The sequence below is a fragment of the Meles meles genome, chromosome 10, assembly GCF_922984935.1.
Source record: "Meles meles chromosome 10, mMelMel3.1 paternal haplotype, whole genome shotgun sequence".
NCBI classification, from domain to species: domain Eukaryota; kingdom Metazoa; phylum Chordata; class Mammalia; order Carnivora; family Mustelidae; genus Meles; species Meles meles.
The window spans coordinates 10,632,149-10,650,167 of record NC_060075.1 but is presented as its reverse complement, the minus strand read 5'-3'; the positions used below and the strand labels follow the sequence as shown (position 1 = coordinate 10,650,167).

Below are 18,019 nucleotides of genomic sequence, written 5' to 3'. Positions count from 1 at the left end.
TCTTCTATCATTCTTAATTGGATCATATATGCATTCTTTGTAGCAGTAAGGATCTCTGGGAGGTTTGCACAATAGTGATAAAATGAATACCCTAATAAGTGGTATGTCATTATTAATTTCAAGTTGTACTGAATAGTTTTATTCAGAACAGGGTAATAACAGTTTTAAGAAAACTAAAATTAAAGAAAAAAAATGGTTCTCAAATTTTGGGGACACCTGATTATGCATTTTGATAAACATTCATTTACAAGTCTGTTTATTAGTTTACAATGCAAAAAATAGACAACACTTAAAAATAAGTCAACTGGGAACTGGTTAAATTAAATACAGTGTATACATTAAATGAGATTAAAAATGACTTTTGAAAAATATATATTAACTAACGAGGTTGTAGGCAGTAACAGTATATTATTAAATAAGCCTATATAAACTCATTTAAAATAATATGCATGAAGGACTAAGCATTAATGAATATCCGACGGTGAAAGAATTACTAAGCCTGTGTTTCTACTTGCCATTTTCTAAATCCTATTTCAATGTGTATTACAATTGCTATAAAAAAATTTTTAATAACCAAAGAGTTTCTAAATCCCTACACACACACACCAAGAAAGCCAGAAAGAACATAAGAAAGGCAATCATATACGAGATCTTAAATATAAAGTGTTTACGGTTTACCTTGACAGCATAATATTCTTTAACTTCAGGCCTAATAGAATCAAAGTCTCCACTGATGAATTCAGGCAAAAAGCTGAAACAAAGAATTCCAAGTAAGTCAACTAATTAAGACTATTTGTTTGTTAACCTTTACAACTATGCCAGGAGGATGTCTTACACTCATGGTTTCCATACAGTACGGTTAAGAGTAACTCCACATACCCAACTAATACATAAAACTAGTCACACTGTCAGTCAATGTTTATCCTGCTTTAAAAAAAAAAAAAAAAAAAAAAAAAGATTATTGGTTTAAAAAAACTCCCAGTTCAGAGGCACCTGGGTGGCTCAGTTAGTTGTCTGCCTTCAGCTCAGGTCATGATCTTGGGCTCCTGGGATCAAGCCCCACATCAGGCTTCCTGCTCAGCAAAGAGTCTGCTTCTCCCCCCACCCCACTCATTCTCTCTCTGTCTCATTCTATCTCAAATAAACAAAATCTTAAAAAAAAAAAAATATAATAAACTCCCAGCTCAAAAACCTTAAAACCTTTCCATATTACTTTCTACATATATACAAACCTTTACATTATTATGCCTCACACAAGCTCAGAACTTGAACAAATTTGAACAGAACACGTGAGGAGGAGGAGGATTACTCATTCTCTGCAGAGCAGGAGTCAGTTCAAAGACATTTTCTAGATGCCCTATTGGCATACTTCTAGAAACAGGAGGCTTCTAGACAGGTTTGAAATACTACAAAAATCACTAGGTAGAGGGAGAGAACTCCCCAAAACGAATGCTTCTAATTACATCACAATTATCTCATTTCTCTTCCCTACATTTATATTTTTTTAGAACTCTTCCAGAAAGCCTATCTTTACTCTATGTATATAAACCATCCTTTACTATTTTTACATAAAACATTTGCATGACCTGGTAGGATTTCTTCCAACTTAAAACTAAGTGTGGAAAAATGAAAGTTTCCTGGATTTCTCAGTGCTCCTACAAAAAGCCTTAGCCTCCAGAAACTCTGAAAAATATATTATGTAAAGAAGGGAATGTTTGCCTTCATCCTCCAGAAATATTCTACTTTTCCCATCCCATGAGAATTAGCTCTGCAGGCATTTATTTACCTGTTAACTGTTCTGATTCAAAAGAATAATAAAACTTCAAATATGTCTTCTCAAGAGGGCCACATTGCTACATAATAGACTAGATCCCTAGTTAAAAGGAGACTAGAGCTTTAGTTTGCTGAGTATTACACGTCGAGAGTTGAAGCCCCAGAACTTGGGTGCCTCTCTAAGTCATAAAAGTCAAGACAGAGAAGCTCTCAGCTCCTAGAGAGATTGTACTGATATACCAATGGGTTGGGGTTAGGATTCAGGGTCATAGAATTTCCAGAGACTCTTGCAAGAGGGCAGAAGCTGCCACAACCCACTTAATACAATTAGGGGGAAAAATCGTATTTCCTCTTCTTTCACATATACGGTGCAGCTACAAGCACAGGACAATGGACCTGGCTGTCACTGCAGGGCCAAAGGGTAAGAACAAGAGCAGTGGGGATCGAGGTATTACGAAACTAGACTCAGAACTCCTTATATATTCACTCAAGATAAAATTAATAAAGATGAACAGGAAAAACCCAATACTAACTCTGTTCTTTCATGCAATTTTTTTTTTTCAAATTTTGACCTTAATTGGAAGTATTACTTCTTAGGTCTAACCTAATCTAACTAATCTATGTTAGACCAACTCTTCTTTGGGCTCTATGTCCCTAGGACAAATGGTAAGAAGTTCTACTATAATAATCTGTACCACTTGACGTGCTCAGATTTCGTGGTTGGTTTGTTAACCAGTGATAGTAACTATTGAAATGTCTGGTAATTAATAAAATTGTAACATTCACTGAATATCAACCACGTACAAAAGACCACAGTTTATCTCAGAATAAAGTAGAATTGGGAAGTACCTAACTTTTTAAATCACTTGCCTGGTTTCGATGTCTTTCTGTAAACTTTTCTCCTCAAAACGTCCCTGGCCACATATCAATTACTTCTAATTTCATTTTATACCTATCAAGGTAAATACTTTTTACTCTATCCACATGAAGACTAAAAATAGACTATTAGCTCTTTCCTGTTTTTTCCTGTTGCAAACATTCATTAATTTTTTTAAGTTTTGTTAAAATACGTCCATCAAAACAAGATGGGATCAAGAGGGAGACAAACCATAAGAGACTCTTAATCTCACGAAACAAACTGAGGGTTGCTGGGGTTGGAGGGTAGGGAGAGGGTGTCTGGGTTATGGACATTGGGGAAGGTGTGTGCTATGGTGAGTGCTATGAAATGTGTAAACCTGATGATTCACAGACCTGTACCTCTGGGGCAAATAATACATTATATATTAATTTTAAAAAATAAAAAGAATAATATATATATCCAAAGCAAAAAAAAAAAAATTACCTCCATCAAATAACATTCAAACACCCATAGAACAAAACTCATACAGATCTCAGAATATTATTATTGCTTGCTACGGTCTGAATGTTTGTGTACCCCTAAATGTGTATGTTGAAATCTTTTTTTTTTTTTTTTTTTTAAGATTTTATTTGTTTATTTGACAGACAGAAATCACAAGTAGGCAGAGAGTCAGGCGGGGGGCGGGGGCGTGGAGCAGGCTCCCCACCGAGCAGGGAGCCCGATGCAGGGCTTGATCCCAGGATCCTGGGATCATGACCTGAGCCGAAGGCAGAGGCTTTAACCCACTGAGCCACCCAGGTGCCCCTGTATGTTGAAATCTTAACCCCCTAATATGATGTTGTTAGGTGGTGAGGCCTTTAGGAAGTGACTAAGTCAGAAGGGTGGCGCTCTTGTGACTGGGATTAGTGACCATGTAAAAGACATCTCCCCCCCCCCCCCCGGCCCCCAGCTGTCTTATCCCTTCCACCACATCAGGACACAGTGAGAAGACAAGCATCTATGAACCAGAGGGAATGGATCTTATCACACACTGAATCTTGATCTTGGACTACCCAGCCTCCTCAACTGTAAGTAATAAATACTTGTTTACAACCCATCCAGGCCATGGATTCTCTGGAGCAGCCAGCGAGGATGAAGCATTGCTGGACGGGGTAAAAGGAATTCCTCCAATATCCTCACTACTCTTTGTAAGAAATGGAGATCCACGAAGTCAAGTGAATTTTGTACGTACAGCTAGTATCCAATCTGCTTCACCATGTAAAGCAGCCATTCAAACTTAGGACTCTGGTTCTGTGAAGTATGAATCATCCAACTTCCTCATAAAACTGACTTAATATTGCTCCACAAATTTTAGTCCCTCAGATATCTAGAATCAATTTGCCAGTTTCCAAATATCATATTGATTTTGACAATAAATAAAAATGAAAACTAAAAACTGATACACACAGGCAACTAGTGTCTGTCCCCTTAGGATATATAATTTTAAACAGAATTAGATCTCTTTTTATCGCATACTGTGAATCATGAAGGAAAGCAATCATATAAATTTACTTATATTTTCATATAAAATATTAATAGGAAAACAAACATTGATAAAAGATAACTTCTATTAAATTTTTAAATATAATCTTCTCCTATATAACATACATGCTTTAAAAATGAACAAGGAAAGAAAATGAACAGGGATACTTATTTCTAAGTAGGTTCATCCCCAAAATACACCTGATACACAGGCTGAGATGGTTACAATAATTATAACTTTTTGTCATATAATACAGTAGTTTTGGAAACTTCCTGAAACGTGTTTTTGGACAGAGCAATTAAAGGCCCAGCTCACATTTTGGAGGCATCGGTTGCCATGGTGCTCCGGCATTCTGAAGAGGTACTTACTGGGGATGGCCCTTCAGAGATATAGAGGTACAATGTTACATTATAAAGAGCAGGAAGACTGTTTTCACAACTTTTTGGAGACTGACTGCTTATAGCAAGTGACTAAAGGTATAAGGAATTCTGTCTCCACTGACCATACTTCTGTACACTGTTGGCATCCATCAGACCAGTACACCTCATCTTGCTATCCTCGATCTAATGGTACTGATTGGCTGGTACTAAAAGGTGTTCCAAACGTTCAATAAATGGTGCGAACTCCTTTGATTTTTACATTTAACTCTCACTGTACTTGCCACTTACTAATGACAAAATAAAAGTTCAACAAGAGCCAAGATAATCAGTGAGCTAAAGATCTATCGCATGTAATAATCAAGAGGGAGGCTGATATATTTAGAAAATATGCCTAAACATGATGTGTGAGCACCGAGCACACAAATGCTGGTAATAATACAATGAAGTAGCAAGGTAGAGGAGAAGGCAGTGGGTGGGAATGGGGAGGAACCGAGAAGAAGAGGGGGCAGAATGGGGAAAGGTGGTAGGAAAGGGGGGAGAAGGGAGAATACTGAAGGGGGGGGGAATAGGGAGAGAGAAGAATATGGGAAAATGGTAAAAGGGGAAAAGAAAGGCCAGGAGAAGGAAGGCAGAGGAAGACAAGAGTGAAAAAGAAGCAGAAGGAAAGAAGCACTTATTACAAATGTCCTATTATGCCTCACCACTACTTCCTAGCCTCACCACTACTTCCTAGCTTGCCCAAAATATTGAACTTTCTGAGCCTCACTTCTTCATATGTAAAATGAAGATAATTTAGAGTGGTTGTGAAGATTAAGAGTTAATCCATGTAAAGCACTTAGAAAATGCCTGGTAGGGGCGCCTGGGTGGCTCAGTGGGTTGAGGCCTCTGCTTTCAGCTCAGGTCGTGATCCTAGGGTCCTGGGATCGAGCCCCGCATCGAGCCCCGCATCGGGCTCTCTGCTCAGCGGGGAGTCTGCTTCCTCCTCTGTCTCTGCCTGCCTCTCTGTCTACTCATCTGTCAAATAAGTAAATAAAATCTTAAAAAAAAAAAAAAGAAAAGAAAAGAAAATGCCTGGTACACAGTAAGCACGATTTTAAGCTCTTCAGCTAAAATAAAAGTCATTACTAGAGAAGCTAAGTAACGTGCCTGAGGTTACAAGGCTAATAAAAGCTAGAGCCAAAATTCAAATCCAGGGAGCCTAATCTTTGTTTGTGGACAGCTAAGTCTAACAGCCTTCCACGTATGCATTTATGAAATGGAGCCAGACTTTGTCATGGAGAAAGTTCTCTATACAACCACATGACTCCCTTGCAGATTTTAGTAATCCATGTTAATTTGGTCAACTGTTTATTTTAGAAATGTATTGGCGAAGCAGAAGAGGACAATTTGCGCTGCTTGCTATAGAGTAAAGATGGGATTTGATTAAAGGAATAGGTTAGGAGGAGAATGTCTGAGAACACTGCTGAAAAAGAGTAGGGCTATACATACAAGGCAAAAAACGGTACTCTGTCTAAAGAAAGGAGGAATTAATCATTCAAAGATTTGAACTAATATTCTCTGCAAAACTGTACAACTTAAATAAGGGGAGGTGGGCAAAAAAGAGGGTAATCCAAAATATAAGGTGCCAAAAGATATTTAAATATTTGTATAATTTGGGATAAAAGGAACGTTCTGAGAAAAAACACACAATGACAAATCCTATTGCACTGTATAAAAATGTAACAATGTGCTTATAAAAAAGTATAAAGTCAAAATACAATATTTTATATTATATATTATATGCTATCCCTAATATACAAATAGTACTCCAAAGTGGTAAAGGAAACAAACCCAACAGAAAAAATTGTCAAAGGCTATTCACACCACACAAGGAAAAGTCACACAAGAAATATAAAAGGCACCGAGTACTTGAAATTTTGGTAGGTAACTAATTACTTGTCAAGAAAATAAATATTAAAGCAATAGTAGGATACTGACTGACACAAGAACACGTCAAAATTCAGGGGCAAGTATTGCTAGCCTGAAGAAAAACAAGCACACTCACAGACGACTGGGATCATGAATGGAATAGAACTTACAGCAATCCCACTCGAGAATCGATGCTACAAAGGATAGTACATAGAGTATCTGTACAAAAACAACAAGAAAAAACTAAATATTTAATAATACAGGGAAGGTTAAATATCATGTCCACTAATAGGGAAATAGGCAGCTTTAAGATGAGTTGACTTCATCATAGACTTGACAACTGTCCCACAGTCAGTGTCTATTCCATGCTAAGTGAAAAAAAAAAGCAAATTCTAGAAAAATGTATATGCTCTTACCTTGTTTGAGATTTTTAAAAAATGCTTTACATATAAGCTGCACATAATTACTGTATACAACCTAATAGATTTAGAGATAAAGACAGACACACCCATAAAACTACGACCACAATCTACAACATCAACACACCCATCACCTCCAAAATGTCCTGATTAATTTTTATCAGAACAGTTAATATAAGATCATCAGCATTTCACAGCTTTCAGTGTACTAGTCTTTCACTTCATAGGTTAAGTTTATTCCTGAGTATTTTATTCTTTTTTGATGATTTTGTAAGTGGAATGATTTTCCTAGTTTCTTTTGCAGAGACTTTGTTGTTTTTGTGTAGAAATGCAGCTGATTTTTGTGTATTGATTTTGTATACTGTAATTTTGCTGAATTCACTTATTTGTTCCAACAGATTTTTTTTTTGTTTTTATTGTGTTGTAATCATTAGGGTTTTAGAGATATAAGATCATGCCATCTGCAAACAGAACTAATTTTACTTCTTCCTTTATGACTTGGAAGCCTTTAATTTCTTTTTCTTGCATAATTGCTCTGGCTAGAATATCTAGTAGTATGTTGAATACTAGTGATGAGAGTGAGAATCCTTGTCTTTTTCCAGATATTAGAGGAAAACTTTTCAGTTTTTCACCACTGAAAATGATGTCAGCTGTTGACTTTCCATATATGGACTTTATCGTGTTGAGGTAATTTGAGTTTTTAATCACAAAAGGGTGCTGAATTTTGTCAAATGCTTTCTATGCATCTATTGAGATGATAATGTGATTTTTATCCTTCATTCTGTTACTATCGTGTATCATGCTGAAGATATGTTGACTCATCCTTGCATAGCAAGGATAAATGCCACTTGGTCATGGTGTCTGGTTCTTTTAATGTGCTCTTGAATTTGCTTTGCTATTTTGTTGAGGATTTTTGCATAGGTTTTCATCAGGGATACTGTTTCATAGTTTTCGGATCTCTGGCTTTATATCAGAGTAACGCTGGCTTGATTTTAAAAACAATAGAAGTATTCTTTCTATTTTATATTGAGATGGATTGGATTAATTTTTCCTTAAAAGTTTAGAAAAATTCATCTGTGATGCCATCTGTTCTGGCCTTTTCCTGTTAGATTGTTTTTATTATTGATTCAATCTTATTTGTTGTTGATCTGTTCAGGCTTTCCTTCTTTCTTTTTTTAACAATGTTGTTTATTTGACAGAGAAAGAGAGTACAAGCAGGGGGAGTGGCAGGGAGAGGGAGAAGGCAGCTCCTGCTGAACAAAAAGCTAGACATGTGGCTTAATCCCAGGACTCTGGGATTATGACCTGAGCCGAAGACATGCTTAACCCACTGAGCCATCCAGGCATCCCAAGGCCTTCTGTTTCTCCTTGACTCAATCTTGGTGTGCTTTATTGTATGTTCCTAGGAATTTATTTATTCCCTTTGGGTTCTCCAATTTGTTGGCACACAATTGTTCATAATAGTCCCTCATGATCTTTTTTGTTTCTGTGGCACTGGTTATAATGTCTCCTTCATTTATGATTTTATTTGACTCTTCTTTCTTTTTTTCCTGGTTAGTCTGGGTAAGGACTTTCAATTTGGTTTATCTTTTCAAAAAACCAAATCTTATTTTCATTGATTTTTCTACCTTTTACACTGTTTTTTCTCTCTCTGCACTAATCTTTATTTCCTTCCTTCTATTAGCTTTGGGTTAAGTTTGTTCTTTTTCTAGCTCTCTGAAGTGTAATGTTAGGTTGTTTCAGTTTGAGTGATATATATATATATCATATATATATATATATATATATATATATATGATATATATATATATATATATATATATATATATATATATAGTTGAGGATTTCTGTATCCATATATATATATATGGGTATATATATATATATATATATAATTTTCTTATATATAATTTTCTTGTATTCTCATTGGTCTAGTTCTGGTATTAGGGAACACTGAGCCTTAGAAAATTAGTTGGGAAGCATTCCCTCTTCTATTTTTTCCAAAACTTTGAAGAACTGGTATTGATTATTCTTTGAATGTTTTGTAGAAATCAATGGTGCAGCCATCTGGACCTGGGCTTTCCTTTGAAGTAGTTTGTTTCTTCCAAATTACTAATTCAATCCCCCCATTGCCATGAGGTCTACTCAGATTGCCTAGTTCTTATTTTGTGTCTTTCTAGCAATCTGTCCAAAAGAAGTATTAAACTTTTTCTGCACTTTTTTTTGAAACCTGACACTGTAAGGCAATAGTGCCCATCAACAGATTTAATTCATCAGCAAATTCAATACAGTTTGTATCAGAATTTGTTAATTTTTTGTAGAAACTGACAAGCTGATTTTTAATTTTTTTAAAGACTTTTTATTTATTTGATAGAGAAAGAAACAGCAAGAGAGGGAACACAAGCATGGAGAGTGGGAGAAGGAGAAGCAGGCTTCCCAAGGAACAGGAAGCCCGATGTGGGCCTCGATCCTAGGACCCTGGGATCATGACCTGAACCAAAGGTAGACACTTAAAGACTGAGCCACCCTGGTGCCCCATGATTTTAATTTAATATTTTATTTATGTTAGAGAGAGAGTGAGAGAGAGAATGAGAAGGGGGAGGGGCAGCAGGGGAAGAAGCAGACTCCCCACTGAGCAGGGAGCATGATGTGGGATTTGATCCCAGGACCCCGGGATCATGACTGGAGCGAAAGGGAGATGCTTAACCCACTGAGCCACACAGGCGCCCTGACAAAACGATTTTAAAATTCATATGGAATTAATTGTAAGGAACCCAGAATAGGCTAAATAAAGAAAGAAAGAAGAACAAGGTAGTGGGACTCTTACTTCTCAACTTCAGAACTTACTAAAAAAGCATGGTAATAATCAAGATGGTGTGGTAATGGCACCAGACTAGACATACAGATCAATGGAACAGAAATCATAATGTACCAAAGAAACTCATACATCTATGGTCAACTGATTTTTCACAAGGGTACCAAGACCATTCAGTAGGGCAACAACCGTGCTCTCAACCAAACACCCATCAACACATGGCTGGAGTAATTGGATAGCTATACACAGAAGAATCAGGTTAAACCCTTACTTCACACGACACACACAAAAATGAAAAGGGTTGAAAGATCTAAATGTAAAAACTAAAACTATAAAACTTTTGAAGAAAACACAGAGATAAAACCTCATGATTTCAGATTTGGCAAAGAATCTTATATACAACACCAGAATCACAAGCTACAAAAGGGTTAAACCAGACTTCATCAGAATTTAAAATTTTTGTGATTCGAAAGATACTATCAAGAAAGTAATGAAACAGCCTGAAAAGTGGGAGAAAATATTCTTTAATTCATAACTTTTGACCTCATATCTTAATTTCCAAGAATCTACTTTAAGTGCAAAGAACTCAAAATTTTACTTATAAAATTTACATAAGTTTTACTTATCAATGTTATAAAAAGTTATGAACATACATTTCTGATATATGAAGACTGAAAGAATGTAACATAATTTTTATTTAATGACATATGTTCATAATACAATGTTAAAAAACAGGTGTGATGTGAAACAATATATGCACAAAAATCCCTATTTTATTACATGTGCACACATACACTCAGCAAGAGAGAAACATGCTTACAAAAATATGAAATTGAAAAAGATATGTAAAAATATCAATACTGTGATCCTAGATGATTTCAAGTTATTTTTAATTTTTCTTTGTATTTGCCTGTATTCCCTAAGTTCATTATGATGAGCTTGTAATTACTTGTGTAAGTAGAAAGATGGGTAAGGGTAGGGAGCCATGCACCTTTTAAGAGAAAGGAAAATATAGGGGTGCCTGGATAGCTCAGTCAGTTAAGCGTCTGACTTGATTTCAGCCTACGTCATGATATAGGTAGGGGTCATGAGATTGGGCCTTAAGATTCGCTCTCCCTTTCCCTCTGTATTTCCCCCATTCACATGCACACTCTCTGTCTCAAAAAAAAAAAAAAAAAAAAAAAAAAAGAGAGAGAGAGAGAAAATAAAAGAAAAAAAGAGGAACATATAAGGTTAAATCAATAATCAAAAGGTAAATACTAAATAGTACAGATTTGGTTCCTTTAAATGAATTGATTTTTTTCTATTGCTATTATTTGTGATTATGATTTCATTAAAATTATCTGTACATAGCTTTAAAATTGAACAAACGAGTACAGTTTGGTTAAGACTTTTGCTATATATGATTTGGCTAAAATCGTCAGTTTTGTTAACCTTTGCCACCTATATCCTAAATCAATCCCATCATATTAAAGCATCAGAATGCATCAGTGCTATTCATGACCATCAGCCATTTCTCCCCACCACATCAGGACACGTTGGTGAACAGCTGCCACACGGAGGAAATTCATCATGAAAGCCCTATTACTTGTAAGAATCGTAAGACCCCACTCCTATGTGAAATGCTCTTTTCACTGACTGATATAATGGTAAGATGACAGAAACTACAGTTGTTTTTCTTGCTCCTAACATGTGGAACTGCTCTCTAGTTACTAATAACCCACTAATGTACAGCCTAGCAAGAAAAAATTGAATACACACTAGAGGCCGCTAGTGATAAATAAGTGAATTTTGCATGAAGTAAAAAATACGATGAGAGCCGTAGAAAGAAAACTGCATTCTAGGCTTTGAGCTTCAGCTGCCTCTTTAAGTACCACGCTTCAAGTCACAGAACATTTTTTCCCATCTACAAACTTCTAATTTTTTTAGTAAGAACCAAATCTGGGTAAATTTCCTCTTAAAAAGAAAAATCAAGGGAATTTTGTAGTAACCTGTACTACTGTATTCTTAAAGCGAAGCTATGCTTTTAAACAAGGAGACCTTTTTACATAGTACAAACTAGAAAAAAAAATTCTAATTGTCACAAAGATTCCCATCAAGGGAAGAACACCATGTTGTGTGTTGTAAATTTGTCTTGGTGATAATCCATTGAGAGGAAGATACTTTAAAAGCAAAAGAGATCTAAAAAATATCACAAGCCTTGCGGAAAAATCATGAACCCTAAGAGTGGGATTTTAAGGAGTATACTTAGAAAAATATAGATAACATGAACTCAGAGAAAAACAGAATATGATTAAAAGCAAGCTTTTCTAAAACTAAGAAAGTGCACACTCTACTTCCTCTATTATTTTTGGGAGTGCTGGTACCTGCAAGTGGGGTGCGGTGGGGGCAGGAGCAGAGGGAGAGGTAGAATCCCAAGCAAACTCCACGCTCAGTGTAGAGCCCCACATGGGGCTTCACTCATGACCCTGAGATCATGATCTGAGCTGAAATCAGAAGTCAGACGCTTAACCGGCTGAGCCACCCAGGTGCCCCACTATACCCTTTTCCAAAAATTTGTGAGGAATATTATTAAATTTCCTAGAATACATGAGAAATATTTTATCATTTACACATATGATAGTTTAGTAAACATAACTTCCTTTTCACCGTCATTAAGAGAATGGGGGGGGGAAATCTCATAGCTAGGTTCATTTTAGATCACAGTAAGTTTTAAGTTGGAGGGGTGCCTATGGCAGGGGAAGTATGAAGATTACTGAAGACCGTTAGCAGATCCAAGGACAAGGCGGAAGCACTGGCAGCCAGAGAGAAGGTGTTTTGGGTGGGCATTTGTGAAGATTTTGTTTGTAACTGAATTTGCATTTGGCTGTCCCTACCCATGAAACTAACAGGGTGTGATTCTTGATAGCAGGCACAGACCAATCCAGAAACAAATAGGAGTCACGTATTTACTCATGCATTACCCCTACAAACAAGGGCAAAGGCAGATTTTAACCACCTCGACTTGGTCAGTCATATACTCTTACACAAGAAAAGACAAGCCACTGGGAATTCATCAGCAGCACCCAGTGGCCAGCTCACAGAGGGTGGAGGATAAGCCCTAACTTGTTCTTAGAACACAAATGTACTGTAGAGACATCGGGCATATTTCTTCCCAGGCCCAGCTTTCCAGTCTTCCCAATTATGAACTGTTAATTATAATATTTTTACCTAATTTTGTTGCTGTTGTTTACATTGGTCAGAGGTTTTCTTTTCTTTGCAACCAGGAAGCCCCACTGATACTAAATAAATAAATAAGTAAAATAAAGAAGACGTTCCTAACAATGTTAACAGGAGAGCCTTTGATATTCTCTGATTCTGCTCTTAAATAAAAGTAACTAAGAATTACTTTACTGGGTCAAAAATATGCTTTCATAGTTAAACTACGAAAGTAGAATACATTACATTTTTATGGAAGAGCATATCTAATCATTCTATTAAGCATATAGTGACCTACTTACTGGGGATGAGAGCGTGAAAAAGCTAGAGAGAGTGCAATGTCACTGGGTGACAGGCTGGCAGGAACATGCAAAGAGGTGATTCCAACGTGTTGTGATAAATGTTAAGGGAAACACGGAGTAGGAAAACATTCCAGAAGAACACTGACATAACCTGTTAAAACAAGAGATTTAGCCATCAAATACCCTTACCTAGTTCATTCAGGATTTGTCATCTATTGGCCGATGAGGAAATTATTATTATTTTCAGGGAAAACTATCTAAAAGGAGTAATACTGCTCAATTAAAAATATTTTCAATTTTTGTCAAATCTGGTCCCAAGGACTAGAGTTATTTCCCAAGGTAAATAAAACAAGAAAAGGAATTTTGTTTAATTAAGTAGAAACACTGATAGACAATTTCAACATAATGTGGAACGATAGTCAAGGATTGCTTAGAAAAGTTTAACTTAAGCCTGACTTAGGCCTATAGAAACTGGTAGTTACCAGCAAAGACTTCTGGGGAAACACAACTTATGAGCAGAGTTTTGGAGGGATTTTAATACTTGGAAGAAAGCAGAAGAAAGAGGGATGTTCTAAATGAATTTTAAAAGAGGGTTGTTTGTTTTTTTAGAATAGGGTTTTTATAAGTTAATCAGATACAGTGTTCTATGAAAAAGTACCTCTGTGTGATGTTAAAACTAACTCCTTGGCATTTCAATGGGCATGTCAATGGTTTTTAAAATAATTAACTGAGTAGGAAACCAATATTTAGAGGATACCAATATTTTAAATAATCATTGCTAAAGAGCACTAATGCTTAAACAACCACTCCCACCATGGCCCCTCCTGCCTTATGTAGCACACCCCAGGTGTCAGGCACCCGTGCATGGTATCCAGCACAAATGCACATAACCAGACATCCAAAGCCAAAATCAGAGCTCACAGATCTAAATCCTGTGGAATAAACACCTTCTTCCCACAGTCCAAGCAAAAACCACAGCTGATGTCATTCAAGAGAAGCGCTAAGTACAGTCTCTAAATCCTACAATTTGGAGAGCAAGTCAATATTTCAAATATTCATGACTTACTATTATTATAGTTCCTATCAACCTGGGCATTTACAGACTAGTGTCTCCTTGCTCATCATTTAAGTTCCCTTCCTCTGACTTTCTGAGAAGAAGCTCTCTTCTATTGCCAAGATCGTGTAATATCCAGACACAAGCATAATAGACATAATACATACACATACACATTCAAATATGTGCGCATTTATATATTTACACATAATGATTTCTTTCTCAGAGTGGTAAAATGTTTCCTGTTGTATTTTAAGTAGCCTTTCTGAGACTCTTCAGCATATTCTTGAATTTCCAGGCTAGAGGCAAAATTGAAGTCTTCAAGGAATATAGTCTCAAACACCTCTCAGATCGCTAACCCAGAACTGTAAGTGAAAGTCCAGAGCTTATCTTGTTTCAAGTGCCACTTGGATATATTCTCACAAAATTTATTAACTAGTCCTTGCTTTAACTGAATTCCAGCTGTCATTTTTCTGACCCCTATTAATAGGAAGGCCATGGTTGGCTCAGGTGCAATCCCACCATCAACTCAAGTTTTATGTCTTATAATGATGTGCCAACAAATAATGCATGCTGTCTTGTTGTTGGAGTGATTCTGATTACTATTGGTCTGATAATACAAAACCAAAATTTTAATGAGAAAACTCCACAGAAGTACCTAGTGTATGTGTGCAAGCATGGGAGTATATGACACACACTTAACTGAGTATGAACAGACAGGGACCGTTGCACAGCTTTCTAATAAACATATGTATACACAATATTATGTGACTATTCTCAATTATTACTAACTCAGCCATCTAATAATATATTGAAAATTTAGCCAAAAAACTTGGGAAACATGAGCTCTTAAACTGTATTAACTGTTAAAACTATTCAAGTTTCTTTTCATAAAGCAAAATTAAAAGAGCCGTGTGTTAATGGAGTATTATGCTTCCATCAGAAAGGATGAATACCCAACTTTTGTAGCAACATGGACGGGACTGGAAGAGATGATGCTGAGCGAAATAAGTCAAGCAGAGAGAGTCAAGTATCATATGGTCTCACTTATTTGTGGAGCATAACAAATAACATGGAGGACATGGGGAGATGGAGGGGTGAGGGAGTTGAGGGAAACTGGAAGGGGAGATGAACCATGAGAGACTATGGACTCTCAAAAACAACCAGAGGGTTTTGAAGGGGCGGAGGGGGGTGGGAGGTTGAGGAACCAGGTGGTGGGTAATAGGGAGGGCACGTACTTCATGGAGCACTGGGTGTGATGCCAAAACAATGAACACTGTTATGCTGTAAATAAAAAATAAAAAATAAAAAAGAGCCATGTGTTACTCAAAACTTTTTTTTAAAAGATTTTATTTATTTGACAGAGATTACAAGTAGGCAGAGAGGCAGGCAGAGAGAGAGGAGGAAGCAGGCTCTCCACGGTGCAGAGAGCCCGATGCGGGGCTCGATCCCAGGACCCTGGGATCATGACCTGAGCGGAAGGCAGAGGCCTTAACCCTCAAAACTTTTGACAGATGATCCAGGTTTCTCTGAAAAATCATCTGAGGGTAATTTATTTCTGAAGATTCCATCCACAGAGCAGGAAAGGAAAAGGGTTTTGTCAGGAACATACTTTATGAAATAGAATAGCCATAAAGAACAATGCCTTTGATTAAATTTAGTTGTAAACTGACTTCCTGCAGCTGCTTAAAATGATTTCCTTCTGAAAATTTATTCTGACTTCATGCATGATCTGATAAACACAGTATCTCTGCATACACTATTTGCCCCTGACTCCCCGAAATGATTCAGAGCTATGCATGGGTAACTTTGAGATCTCTGATTTATAGCATTTGATAACAGACTAAAATATATTACAAAACCAATTCAATCAACAATTCAAGATAAATATGCCCTCACAGTTGATTGTGTAGGGTTCTTTAATAATAAGACTCCTCTAACAAATTTTCTTTTAAATGTGCTAATCATTTTTACCTTCCATCATTTTGATTCAAAGACCCAATAATGTTGACATGCTTACAGAGCCTCGTAATTTGATTGCATGAATACTTTTTAATAGAAACTTGTTGAAGCAAGTGACTAAAATTCTTAAGGCTAGGCTTAGAAGAAATCAAGGTAAACCAATGATCTTTGGATTCTCTCAAGCAAGTACACACTTGTTCCCTTTCTATATATGTTCAAGCATACTGAAAGCATATTTTTTTAACTATGCCATGAAATGCATGAACATTAGTTAAAATAAATCCCAATCACTAAGAAAATAAGTCATAGGTCAACTGAAATCAATTGTCATATATATTAGAGGTTATTAAGATCACAATATCTGCTCAGATCCTTGACACCAATTTATTACATAACAATATTATATTTATTGTCTTATTCCATAAAAAGCTAACAGTACTGAGCAAGCTTTTGCAAGATTTTCACTAAGATACAGTAGAATATAAGCATTATATATGAATCTCTTCTACTATTTATCTCACGTCGAGGGTATAAGTGACAACTTTGAAAATTATGTTTGGCTCTGACTGAAAGAACTAACATTCCTCCCAAAGAATCACTTGAAAAAAGTGGCAACAGATTCCAACTAAAAGGATGAATCAGGTCTATCAACCACATTCAATGAACAAACAAGACTGTGGTGTACCCACATAACAGAACACCACTCAGCACTGAAGAAGGGCAAGCTACCTACACACACAATCACAGGGACAATCTCAGAAGCATTTGGTAAGTGAAAAAAGCACATACGTAAGACAACAAGCTGAATGACTCCATTTATAGGACATTCTAGAAGGCTTCAGGAGCCCAGGTATAGGAGTTGGGGACTGATGCCAAAGGAAAGGAAGGAACGTTTCAGGATGATGGACATGCTCTATTCTTGACAACTCATGGATATGCCTGTATACTACTACAAAACCTACTGAATTGAATGCTTAAATGGATGAATTTTATCATACAAAATTATACCTGAACAAAGATAATCAAAACCAAAAAAAGAACCAGAGAAGCTAAATGTTATATTCCTTCATTCCAACACTTACAACTTTTCTGGGAAGTAGTACAATTACCACGTGCAAAATATTAACCATGAGTGAATATTTACAGCTATTGTCCGAAATTAGTTCATACACATATTCAACTATCCTATAACTCATCATATCGTAGCTTTGAAGGGCCACCCTCTACCCTCTCGGCTTATCCCACTCTTGTGTAACCAGCCCAAGTAATACATTTCTTCTTCAAAAAATCTTCACGATTCCTCTGAATACTCCAGAAGATCCTGATCTTTCCCTGAACTGCCACAGGTGGAAAAATCACAGCCCGAGAAAGTGAAATTACTTGCCAAAGTCTCATAGTAATGAAGTTGCAGATTCAGATTTTGGATCCTGAACTAACTGAAAAATTCGTGCATGCCTTCTCACTACATAGTTCCCAACTTGGAATTCCTGCTATCTGTAACAGCTAGAATCCCACATTATTCAGTTATTTAAATCGTAGTCTGAAGTTGGCTTAGCTAGGGCACAGTGAGTTTTAGAGCCACAACAGTCAGTCTGATACCCACTGGATCACTCTGAAAAGCAGTATTGATCTGCTCATAAGAAAGCTGCAAGAATGTATAAAGTTAGGAAGTCTGAAATCCAAACTGTGAAAAAATAAATGGTCTGACTGGAATAAGAAATTGGGAATGAATCCTTACTTTTTCTTCTCTTTTCTTATCTTTTGTTGTTGTTGTTGTTGAAGATTTTATTTATCTCTCAGAGAGAGAGAGAGAGAGAGAGCACAAGC

The 18,019-nt window shown here is 36.5% G+C and overlaps 1 protein-coding gene across 5 annotated transcripts in view; it reads right to left on the bottom strand.

Moving 5' to 3' along the window:
* The window catches only part of TPK1 (thiamin pyrophosphokinase 1), a 350,875-nt gene that overhangs the window by 180,644 nt on the left and 152,212 nt on the right, over window positions 1–18,019 (bottom strand). For 4 of the 5 annotated variants that reach the window (XM_046020778.1, XM_046020781.1, XM_046020780.1 and 1 more), the window contains one exon: window positions 679–751. In XM_046020778.1, coding sequence (XP_045876734.1) covers window positions 679–751 — 73 coding nt within the window. Of the gene's footprint in view, window positions 1–678; window positions 752–15,468; window positions 15,509–18,019 lie in introns of those variants that run through there. The other variant, XM_046020783.1, reaches the window with a different exon arrangement.